We start from the raw sequence: 12,593 nt of genomic DNA on the forward strand, positions 1-12,593 counted from the left end.
GGGGCGAAACTCATCTTTTACAAGAGTCATGAGGTTCGAGCCTAAATCTGGATGTGTAACAGGATAATGTTTAACATTCACAAATCTGGGGACCCTCCAATGAACTCTTCCTTTCTTCCAAAATTCAGATGTGAATGAATGTCAAAGTGGAAGCCATGACTGTCACAGCTCGGCCTCCTGTTTCAACAGCCCCGGCTCTTTCCAATGTGTGTGTAGGGCTGGACATACTGGAGATGGAAGGACTTGTACAGGTAACTGACACTCAATCTTCCCAGGGGAAAATCTCCCCATTTCCATTTTTATTCTTTCAATTTTATTTTTAATTTTATCCCCAATATCTGGGAGTCTGTTCCAGCCCAGAATGGGGATCATATTCGGAAGCCTCTTGGTGTGTGCGAAGCAACTGCTCACTGCCTGAACCAACTGAGTCATTGTGGGGATCCTTTTATTGATAATTATAAAATTTTGGGGAGCTGGGAGGTTTGTCTGAACCCTGAAATATGTGTGGCTGCCTCGAAATGTGATTGCAGATACAAAATAAGGGTTTTTTACTAGTCCTAGCCCCTTTAGGGCTACCCTGGATCAGGTGTATTTCTCAGACGTTCACTTTCAACTAAAGTTTGAGCTAGCCGAATCCTAAAGACGCTTAATTGGGTCTAAAGGTCCGGGCCATCTCTCCCTAAAGGAAAGGAACAACCCGAGAATGTTACCGTCCTCCAGATAGCGCTTTTAATAAGTTTAGCTAGACTGTAACGTCCCGGATATTATTAGGGTCCAGGAAACTCCCTCAGAATTCTGCAACTCTTCACCAAAGAGTGTACAGAGATTGAGTTTGCGAGTTTTTGATACAGAAGACTTATGCGAGTCAATTCTAACAATATGTGGAGATTTATTAAAGAACCGACATGTAATTTACAGTTGGTGAATCAGCCAATCGCAACACTAACAGTTCTAAAAAGAGAAAACGTACTATATTTTTAACAGGGAATCTTACTTTCAAATCTTAACTTTGCTACGGTATTACAATTCTTAAGGTTTTCTTATGCAGGATATCCATCAACATCAAATACCTTTGATCCCCAAAGTACAAAGAGTGGTAGACTACAGAGCCGCCTCTGAAGCCGGGAATCATTTTGCCCAATTAAAGCGAGTCTGATATCCCATTTGAGAGTTCAATATTTATACCCTTTTCCAGTGGTATTTCCTTTAAGTTTTTCTGCTGATGCAAATTAATTATCTCTATTCATCTTTCTGCCGACCTCTGCAACTCTTACTGCCACATCAGCCAAAATCTTGTCTCATCTCCAGGTGTTCCAGGGTCACCATATAAAAACGGTGTGAACGGCAGGTGTTCCTTATTTTATGTCATCTTTACGAGGGCAGATGTTCCTTATCTTATGTGCCATCTTTACGAAGTTTAAATTAGAAAACCTTATCCAGGGTGAACCATTGTTTTGTTCTCAAAAGGTCAGCTTGTCAGAGCCATGCACCTTCTGTTTCAATAAGGCTACTTATTCAGGGCCAACAACTGTCTTATGTCAATAGCCAGAATTCTTTCATAGCTATTTCATCGTTAGGTTTCTAAATTTCCAAATCCAGTTTGTCATGTTTAAATGAGGCCAGAATTATTTCATAAGATGGTGTCTTTTTCTGAATAGGTTATATGGCTTATTCCTTCACAATAGAACCTCTTGTTGAGTAAAGAAATGGGGAAGCGGAGTAATTAATTCATACACAACTCAAACTTTTACATGGTTGTAAATCAGTCCTGTGTTCATTCTTTGTCCAGCTGCCTCCCACCATCCCTTCCTGAAGCTGTCACCCTTATTCAGTTACAACTCCACCCCCAGTACCTCCTCCAAGTATCCATTCTTCATGGGACAGCCTCAACAGTGAATGACAGCAGGCTGGTATTTCATGGTGGGCATTAAAACAGAGTACAATTCTTATTTTATATTCGGTTATGGGATGTGGGCATCGCTTTCAAGGCCAGCATTATTGCCCATCCCTAATTGTCCTTGAGAAGGAGGTGGTGAGCCACCTTCTTGAACCGCTGCAGTCCGTGAGGTGAAGGTACTCCCACCATGCTGTTAGGTAGGGAGTTCCTGGATTTTGACCCAGCGATGATGAAGGATCGACGGTATACTTCCAAGTCAGGATGGTGTGTGACTTGGAGGGGAACTTGGAGGTGGTGGGATTCCCATGCGCCTGCTGCCCTTGTCCTTCTAGGTGGAAGAGGTCGCAGGTTTGGGAGGTGCTGCTGAAGAAGCCTTGTCGAGTTGCTGCAGTGCGTCTTGTAGATGGTACACACTGCAGCCACGGTACGCCAGTGGTGGAGGGAGTGAATGTTTAAGGTGGTTGATGGGGTGCCAATCAAGCGGGCTGCTTTGTCCTGGATGGTGTCGAGCTTCTTGAGTGTTGTTGGAGCTGCACTCATCCAGGGAAGTGGAGAGTATTCCATCACACTCCTTACTTGTGCCTTGTAGATGGTGGAATGGCTTTGGGGAGTCAGGAGGTGAGACACCTGCCGCAGAATACCTAGCCTCTGACCTGCTCTTGTTGCCACAGTATTTATGTGGCTGGTCCAGTTAAGTTTCTGGTCAATGGTGACCCCCTAGGATGTTGATGGTGGGGGATTCGGTGATGGTAATGCTGTTGAATGTCAAGGGGAGGTGGTTAGAATCTCGCCTATTGGAGATATTCATTGCCTGGGACTTGTCTGGCGCGAATATTACCTGTTACTTATCAGCCCAAGCCTGAACGTCGTCCAGGTCTTGTTGCATGCCAACATGGACTGCTTCATTATCTGAGGAGTTGTGAATGGCACTGAGCACTGTGCAGTCATCAGCGAACATCCCCATTTCTTACCTTATGTTGGAGGGAAGGTCATTGATGAAGCAGCTGAAAATGGTTGGGTCTAGGACACTGCCCTGAGGAACTCCTGCAGGAAATTCTGCTCTCACACAATCCACAACTGCGAACTTTCAAGTAGGCCGTCACTGTTAGAAGAGGGCATTCTGTGATTTTTACTGCTCCCTAGTCAAGCAAATCTAGAAAAATGCAGGCTCCCCATTGGCACCCTCACTGTGATCCGCTAAATCCACAAAGGAGGGGAGAAAATTGATGAAATATCCAGGGGGAAAAAATACACCTTTAGAAAATTAGATATTTCAATGGGGCGTATACCGAGTAATGAGAGGACTGGTTCCAACGCTCTGTATCACTCATGGGTCTATAGCGCCAGTAACATGTTTAGGGGATTGTATTCAGCTGCATTGTGATCTTTTCTAAACCATCCCATTTGTTTTATAGCTGCAGTTAGTGACGTGTGTCTCAACAATCCGTGTGGACCCAATGCCTCCTGTACCCAGCAGGACGGAAGCTTCAGATGCTCCTGTGTGACAGGCTACACCTGGAATGGAACTGTCTGCACAGGTGTGTGATGGGAATCATTGAACCCGTTGGGTAATGAACTGAAGTCACTGCTTCCAGATAGGGCTGGACCTTCTGTCAAGTTCCAAACCAGACCGGGTCATAGCTGAGATCGGGGCGGCAGTTCTGAAGTTTGCTTTATTGATGATGAGAATGAATTGAAAAGTTTAGCAATGGGCATGATTCCCATCACAATGAAACATCCCACTGACAGTTAATGTCAAAGCTAACACCCTGGGTGAGGTGTTGGAGGGTGTCTACCAATTGTTGAACTGTACCCAGCATGGGAGGGTCGGAGAAATTTACTTGCCTCCTTTTCCCAGTGCCCAGAAACCCTGGATGCCTCTTACATGGGCGTGATTATCTCTGAGCCCAAGTGAGGTTGTAATGATGGAAACCGGGACTGATGGCATCACTGCACAGTAGCTGCTGATTTAAGATGGTTACAGCCAATATTCCCTCTAATTTCTTTTGGTGCCTCGCAGCCCCTTTAACCAGCTGCGCAGGCCATTCCCAACAACAGACCTGCGCGTTTTTTACAATGAAAAGCCAGCTGTGCACAATCCCTGGAGCACTGTGTGGCCATGCATCTTAAAGGGATTAATTGTTCAATTAATCCCACACTCCTGCTGACTCCCCAAAGCCCAGAGAATTTCTCCTTTTCAAGTATATATCTAAGTTGTTGACTTCTTGCTGGGGTACAGTTGCCTTACTGATGTTGAGAGTTAATTAAAAACCTCAATGGGTAACGACAATTATTCCCATTTTTGAACAAGCTGCAGACACTTCCTGTCGAGGCCAACGTTTCAATAATGGCTACTTGGGTGAGGCATCCGAGTGTGTCTGGCAACTCATGAACTCTATCTCAGTATGAGGTAATTGGGAAAAAAATTCAGGGGGAAAATAGGATTAAAAGGGAAATCAGTAAAATACAGAAAAAAATTACAACTTTTAGTTGAGTGGAAGTGTCACTCAAATTTCCCTCATTATCCGTCCTGTTTCACTCTCTAATTCCCAATTTTTTCCAATCGAGGTCTAACACACAGATTTGGGTTCTTCAGTGTGATCTATACCTGGTAAAAAATGCCACTCGCACAAGATTGTAGCTTCTACTAGTTTTTGGGGGTTAAATTTTCTCTCCTCTTCTGGTGTCCTGGAATCATTCAACACAGGAGGAGGCCATTCGGCCCATCGTGTCTATGCCAGCTCTTTGAAAGAGCTAACCAATTAATCCCACACTCCTGCTGTCTCCCCATAGCCCAGGTAATTTGTCCCTTTCAGATATATATCTAAGTCATTGACTCCTTGCTGGGGTACAGTTGCTCAGGCCCCCACCACACAAGGGATCATTCTTCATGTGTTGCTGTAACAGTGAGTATCCACAGGGGGACATCGCAACTGAGCCTGAATGCAGCATCACTCAATCCCCAGGCTTCAGAGATAGACAGGCCTCTGTGGGGGAGGGGGAGCTTCTTAAAGGCATTTCTAACATACACTGATTTAAGGATAAGGCAAGTTTTATCCACAGTTTTTTCTGCGATTGTTATCATTTCAATACATTTTACTTCTAACGCTGTCTATTGTCACCTGGGTCAGAAATAAAAATGGCGGATGGAACTATTTAAAAATAAATAGAGCAACAATGTGATTGGCTGAAATTGCAGCCATTCAGGTTTGTGCTTTGGTGTCAGCTGTGGCTCAGTGGGTGGCACTCTCGCCCCTGAGGCAGAAGGTCGTGGGTTCAAGTCCCGCTCCAGAGACTTGAGCACAAGACCTAGACTGGCACTCCAGTACAGTACTGAGGGAATGCTGTACTATTGGAGATGCCATCTTTCGGATCAGTCCTCTTGGGTAAAGGATCCCACGACACAATTTTGAAGAAGAACTGGGGAGTTTTCCCCGGTGTCCTGGCCCATATTTATCCCTCAAAAAATACTGCTAAAACATGATTTGGTCATTATCTCATTGCTGTTTGTGGGACCTTGCTGTGCAATGAATTCTTCCTTTCTTCTAAACTTCAGATGTGAATGAATGTCAAAGTGGAAGCCACGACTGTCACAGCTCGGCCTCCTGTTTCAACAGCCCCGGCTCTTTCCAATGTGTGTGTCGGGCTGGACACACTGGAGATGGAAGGACTTGTACAGGTAACTGACACTGAAAATTCCCAGGGGAAAATCGTCCCAATTTCCATCTTTATTCTTCAGATGATTTTGTAACAGCCTTCTCAACGTGTCCTGCCACCTTCAAAGACTTGTGTACCTACACCCCCAGGCCTCTCTGTTCCTACACGCCCTTTGAAATTGTACCATTTAGTTAATGTTGTCTCTCCTCATTCTTCCTACCAAAATGAATCACGTCACACCTCTCTGCGTTCAATTTTATCTGCCATGTGTCTGCCCATTTCCTCGGGATACTGGGCTTCATGAAAGGAGGTATAGAGTACAAAAGTGTGGAAATTATGATAAACCTTTATAAAACACTGGTTCATTGGTCATTAACTGTTTTACCTGCCAATCTTTGATTCCAATCCACCAGGGCCAGATCCCTATTCAACTCACTGAAACTTGAACTCCTCCAGTTGAATATTTTCACATTTGATTTTTCCGTGTCCTTTTCCATAACTACTCTAAACCTGATATTGTCATCACTGTTTCCCAGATGCTCTCCCACTGAAACATGCTCCACTTTCCCCACTTCATTCCCCTGAACTAGATCCCGCACTGTTTCCTTCCTCGTTGGGTTGGATCCATGGTGATTAAGAAAGTCCTCTTGTACACATTTCAGGAATTCCTTCACCTCTTTGCCCTTTACACTGTTACTAACCCAGTCTATATTAGGATAATTGAAGTCGCCCATTCTCACTGCTCTGAAGTTTAAATCATAGAATAGAATCATAGAGTGATACAGCACAGAAAGAGGCCATTCAGCCCATCGTGCCTGTGCCTGATCTTTGGTAGACCTGTCCAATTAACCCCAGTCCCCTGCTCTTTCCTGTAGCCCTGTAATTTTTTACCCTCAAGTATTTGTCCAATTCTCTTTTGATAGTTACTATTGAACTGGCTTCCACCATCCTTTCAGGCAGTGCATTCCAGATCACAACAACACTCTGTAACAAAATGTTTCCTCATGTCGCCTCTGGTTCTTCTGCCAATCACCTTAAATCTGTCTCCTCTGGTTGCCGACCCTTCTGCCACTGGAAACAGTTTCTCTTTATTTACTCTATCAGAACCATTCATGATTTTGAACATCTCTATCAAATCTCCTCTTAACCTTCTCTGCTCCAAGGAAAACAACCCCCAGCTTCTCCAGTCTCTCCACATAACTGAAGTCTCTCATCCCTGGCACCATTCTAGTAAATCTCTTCTGCATCCTCTCCAAGCCCTTGACATCCTTCTGAAAGTGTGAGGCCCAGAATTGAACACAATACTCCAGCTGGGGCCAAACGAGTGGTTCTTGCTTCTTTCTGCAAATTGCCTGAAAATTTGCTCCTCTGTCTCCGTCCTATTTGATGGCCGATGGTATACACCCAGCAGTGTAATAGCTCCTCTCTTCCTTGTAACTAAGTTGATTCTACCTTTGAACGCTCAAGTGCGATTTGTTCTAAACCGCACCCGTTCATTTTGTGTCTGCAGTTAGTGACGTGTGTCTCAACAATCCGTGTGGACCCAATGCCTCCTGTACCCAGCAGGACGGAAGCTTCAGATGCTCCTGTGTGACTGGCTACACCTGGAATGGATCTGTCTGCACAGGTATGTTGTTAAATCTGTGAGTTGTTCAAGTAATTAATACTGAGACTTAATCAGTAACAATAAAACAGGTCTTTACTGGTTGGAGGTAGGGACTATACGTAGGTCTTTACTTCATGCCCACAGGCGGGAACTGAGGGGAGATCAGTACCCACAGTACTATTTATACCCCTATGGCCAGGAGTGGTACTGCGTATCACTACGCCCAACAAGTAGTGCAGTCCTGTCCATAGGTTCAAAGTAGCACACATATTACATACACAACATTCCTCCCTTCCTAGCTTTACAGTCATCTCCCCATTTAACATAACGTAATAACATATATACATATATAACTTCAGGTTTACATAACAGAATAACATAGATACATAGATAACTTCATGTCAAAACAGATCACAGATTCAGTCTCTGCGGAAAACAGTTCACAGGTTCAATCTCTGTGGTGGAGTCGGTTCACGTTGCTGGAGTGACTCATTCAATAGTCCTTCCATGGATTTAACAGTTTGAACTTCCGAACTGAATTGGCTCCGTTCGGAGGGACCACGTGTGTGATCTGGTAGAGGTAATAATGGTTCAGATGGGTCATCTTCTGTTTCGACTTTTCCTTTTCTGCTTCTTGGAGACTCTCTGGGCTCCACTGTCAGCTGCCAGCTGCATGCGCAGTTCCTCCTTCTCCCCCTCCTTTTTCCGTAGTAGAGCCACCTTCTCCCGATGTTCCGTAGACTTTCGGTGCTCCTCCATGATTTCTGTATGGTGGGAGTCGAAGTTACAAGTTGGGCAGGACAGGACATAGTAATATTCGGTGTCGTCCTGATCTAGGCCAGCGAGAGGGTCTTCTATTTCCTCCATACCCAGCTGGGCGTTAGCCAGCTTTTGTTCCAAGTCCAGACATCTTTCCTGAAGAGACTTCTTCATGCGTACCTCTTCATCCAGCTTTTTCTGGGCTTTCAGCAAGTCGTTTACTAATGACCTCATTTGAGATTTTACTACTTCAACTTCTTTTGGAGATTGATTGATCGGACTATTCAATCCCTCTACCAGAGCAGCTGTTTCAGCGGTCTGTTGTTCTACGTTGACGTGAGTCAGCGTACTTTTGGCATCCAAGGGCTGCTCTGTTGCAGTCATCTCAGTCTGTGTTGCCACCTCAGCTCTTCCAATAACCTTTGAGAGCTCCGAACCCCTTTCGTTTGAATATTGAAGTTCGTGTTCAAGTTTTTCCCATTTCAGAGTCCTGTCCTTCAGCATATGCAGGAGTTGGCTGACCGTTAACTCCTCTGACATCAGACGTTTTGTGTGCTCCTGCTCCATTTTCTCCATCAGCTGCTTCTGTTGTCTTTCCAGATTCTCCAACTCTATATCAAAGAACTCTTTCGTTGCATTCAACTCTTGCTCAAAACGGCGAAGCATTTGTTCTAATTGCTGTTGTAGTTTGAAATGGAGTTGAGTTCGAGCCCGGTGTCCCTCAGAAATGGGCACATCAGTAGACTTGCCAGACTCAGAATCCACAGTTAAACTATGTTGTTGTTGCTCAGTGGAATTCTGTGCTGAAACTTTGTCTTTTGCACCTGAGTTGGGCTTACCATCATCCGTTCCAGAGTCTGGGCCGACTATCTTCACCGAGTTCTCACTCGTTATTGTTTGTAGGAAATGCCAGTCCATATTCATTTTCCTAATCCACTCCCGTCCTAGTAGTGGAGAACCTCCTTCAGATATCACATATAAGTCCATTATTTGACTGTCTTCGCCCTTGTGGACCACTGCAACCTCTATTTTCCCGATGGGGTACACTCTTTGCCCCGTGTATGTTTTCAATATAATCCCCGTATCCTGTAGGGGAATATGTTGGAATAACTTTCCGTAATCTTTCTTATTTATGACCGTCAATGCCGATCCAGTGTCCAATTCCAGTTTTACTTGGACTCCTTCTATCTGAAGAGTGACCCAAATTGTCTGGAGGTCTGCACCCTTACCAGCGTTGAGTACTCTTAAGCTAGCCAGTTCATTACAGCTTAAGCTAGCCAGTTCATTACTGCTAGCGTCTGAATCGGACTCCTGTTCGGTCACCTTGTGTACCTTTGCGTATTTTCCTTGCGGTGACTTCTTGTTGCTGGTCTTCTTCCCTGACCTGCATACTCTAGCTATATGTCCAAGCCTACCACAAGTTCTACATTCTTGGTTTTTAAACCAACACTGGTTCTGATCATGCGTTGTCTTTCCACAACGATAACATTTGCCAGAACTCACACCCAATTTGTGTGCACTGAGCTCCGGTGACCGTAGCTGCATTACTGCCGTGCCTCTCGCTGCGGCTTCGTGTGCTGCTGCCATAGTGACCGCCTTCTCAAGCGTCAGCTCATTCTCCTCGAGCAGTCGCTTTTGTGTATCCTGTTTAAATAAACCACACACAAATTTGTCTCGAAGTGCCTCTGTCAGTCCCGTTCCAAACTGGCAATATTTCGCTAATTTACGCAATTCCAGCAAATAATCAGCATTGCTTTCATGCTGTAGCTGCCTTCTGTCGTAAAATTTAAATCGTTCCGCTAGCATCAGCGGCGTGGGGTTTAGATGATCTTTCAGGACAGTAACAATCTCATCGAACGTCTTATCCGCCGGTTCATCTGGTGATAACAGGTGTTTCAATTGCCCATATGTCTTCGCACCCATTAAATTTAATAATGTTAGAGCTTTATCTTGGTCACGAATTTTATTGGCCTTACAATAATTTTTTACTCTTTCAACATATATGGCCCAATCTTCGAGGTCACTATCAAAGGTGCTAATATTCCCGTGTTTAGGCATTGTAGATTTGCAATTTCTCAGATTTTTTTTTTTTTACTGCTATCCAAGATGGCGGCTTCCCGCTCTTGCCGTCGTCCTCCGCCCACAAAATGGCGGTTTTCCCGCGCTTGGCGGTCTTCACCCGTCCCCCAACGCCGTCTCCCTTCAGCCCCCGAGTGCGGCCCTTATCTTCGCCGCGATCGCCCGAGTGCGGCCCTTATCAGCGGATGCGATCGCTGGATCGCGAAGCGGCTCTCGGCTCTTATCAGGAGATGCGATCGCTCTGTTGAAACGCCTCCCGCTCGAAGCGGCTCTCGCGCCCTATTCCTCCAGCTCCCCCAGCCCCGTTCGTGCGGCCAACGCGGTCGACTGCCTGTCGCGTCGCTGCCCGGCTCAGACAACGGCTTACCCACCACCAAGCTGGAGAAGAAGCTGACGGTCGCCGATGGAGGCTCCGAGGTCAGGATGTCTTCCAGTGGGGTGGAGAGGGTGGAAACCTCTCTGCAACGTCCTGGCTGTGGACGAAGCTGCCGTGGAGTGACTGCCGCAGGGTCCGAATCAGACTCGTCGCCAGTGTTAAATCTGTGAGTTGTTCAAGTAATTAATACTGAGACTTAATCAGTAACAATAAAACAGGTCTTTACTGGTTGGAGGTAGGGACTATACGTAGGTCTTTACTTCATGCCCACAGGCGGGAACTGAGGGGAGATCAGTACCCACAGTACTATTTATACCCCTATGGCCAGGAGTGGTACTGCGTATCACTACGCCCAACAAGTAGTGCAGTCCTGTCCATAGGTTCAAATTAGCACACATATTACATACACAACATATGTGATGGGAATCATTGAACCCGTTGGGTAATGAACTGAAGTTACTGCTTCCAGATAGGGGTGGACCTTTTATCAAGTTCCAAACCAGACCAGGGCAGGGCTGGGATCAGGGCGGCAGTTCTGAAGTTTGCTTTGCTCATGGTGAAAATTAATTGAAAACCTTTACAACAACGGTGACTCTCCTCGTGTTCGAACATTCAGACATGAAGAACTGCTACTTGGTGAAGGTTTGGGAGCCTATCTGTTGAACTGTATCTAGCATGGGAGGGGAAAAAGAGATTCAGAAAAAAAGAATGTGTAGGTGAGTGGAGGAGTCCCTCACATTTCCCTCATTATCAGTACACTTTCACTTAGTAATTGCCTTGAAATTTCTTTTTGTCTCTGAGTCTGGAATGGAGATTTGAATCGTTGAAGTGTCATCCTAACCTGCTGAATGAATTTGAAAAAAACTGGTACCAAGAGGCCAGGCAGCAGGTGCTACCAATGTCCCCTCCTTTTCACCAACCTATTTCCCCCGTAATGTCACTGACTCCTTGCTTGGGTACAGTTGCTCAGGCTTCGACCACACAGGGGGCCGTACTTCATGTGTGTCCACAGGGGGACATCAGAACTGGGCCTGATCGTGTCCTCACTCGATGTTTACACACACACACTTTCCACCCGGAGTCACTGGGCACCAATCAGGAGTGGGGACTATCAGTGATTTCCCCTCCCAGCCCAGGAGAGCTGAGATCGGGTCTAACACCCAACTACTGCCCCAACTGAACTCAGCTAACTCCGTACAGATCAGGAATCGAAACTGGGATCTTCCTGGGCTGTGAGGCTCAGTGCTACACCACATGGGGCCTTTACCCTCTGAACCAACAGAGGGGCTCAACTCATCTTTTAAAAGAATCATGTGGTTCGAGCCTAAATCTGGGTGTGTAACAGGATAAGGTTTAAGATTCACAAAGCTGGGGAGCCTCCAATTAACTCTTCCTCTCTTCTAAACTTCAGATGTGAATGAATGTCAAAGTGGAAGCCACGACTGTCACAGCTCGGCCTCCTGTTTCAACAGCCCCGGCTCTTTCCAATGCGTGTGTAGGGCTGGACACACTGGAGATGGAAGGACTTGTACAGGTAACTGACACTGAAACTTCCCTGGGGGAAATCTCCCCATTTCCATCTTTATTCTTCAGATGCTTTTTTAACAGCCTTCTCAACGTGTCCTGCCACCTTCAAAGACTTGTGTACGTATACCCCCAGGTCTCTGTTCCTGCACACCCATTAAAATTGTACCATTTTGTTTATGTTGCCTCTCCTCATTCCTCCTACCAAAATGACTCACTTCACACTTCTCTGCGTTAAATTTTATCTGTCATGTGTCTGCCCATTTCACCTGTCTATGTCCTCCTGAAGTCTGTTACTGTCCTCCTCGCTGTTTGCAGCATTTCCGAGTTTTGTGTCATCTGCAAAGTTTGAAATGATGTACTGTATATAAGAACATAAGAAATAGGAACAGGAGTAGGCCAATCGGCCCCTCGAGCCTGCTCCGCCATTCAATAAGATCATGGCTGATCTGATCCTAACCGCCAATCTACTATCACAGAACCATCTCCTGAATCTAACAGAATTAGACACACGAAATAGGAGCATGATCAGGCTACACAGCCCCTGGGCCCGCTCCGCTACCCACAGGGCCATGTCCGATCCGAACCTAGACTCATGTCCAAATTCCTGCCCGCTCCCCGTAACCCTTAATTCCCTTTACTTCTAGGAAACTGTCTATTTCTGTTTTAAATTTATGTAATGACGTAGCTTCTAC

At 45.7% G+C, this 12,593-nt stretch overlaps 1 protein-coding gene across 1 annotated transcript in view; it reads left to right on the forward strand.

Moving 5' to 3' along the window:
* The window catches only part of LOC147105997 (uncharacterized), a 297,066-nt gene that overhangs the window by 138,851 nt on the left and 145,622 nt on the right, over nt 1-12,593 (forward strand). Inside the window, exons 18-19 of the mRNA XM_086009782.1 lie at nt 3,313-3,435; nt 7,065-7,181. Of these exons, the coding sequence (XP_085865908.1) occupies nt 3,313-3,435; nt 7,065-7,181 (240 nt within the window). The remainder of the gene's footprint in view (nt 1-3,312; nt 3,436-7,064; nt 7,182-12,593) is intronic.

Source organism: Somniosus microcephalus, chromosome 16, assembly GCF_052327205.1.
Source record: "Somniosus microcephalus isolate GS21.2 chromosome 16, FLI_Smic_1.0, whole genome shotgun sequence".
NCBI lineage: Eukaryota > Metazoa > Chordata > Chondrichthyes > Squaliformes > Somniosidae > Somniosus > Somniosus microcephalus.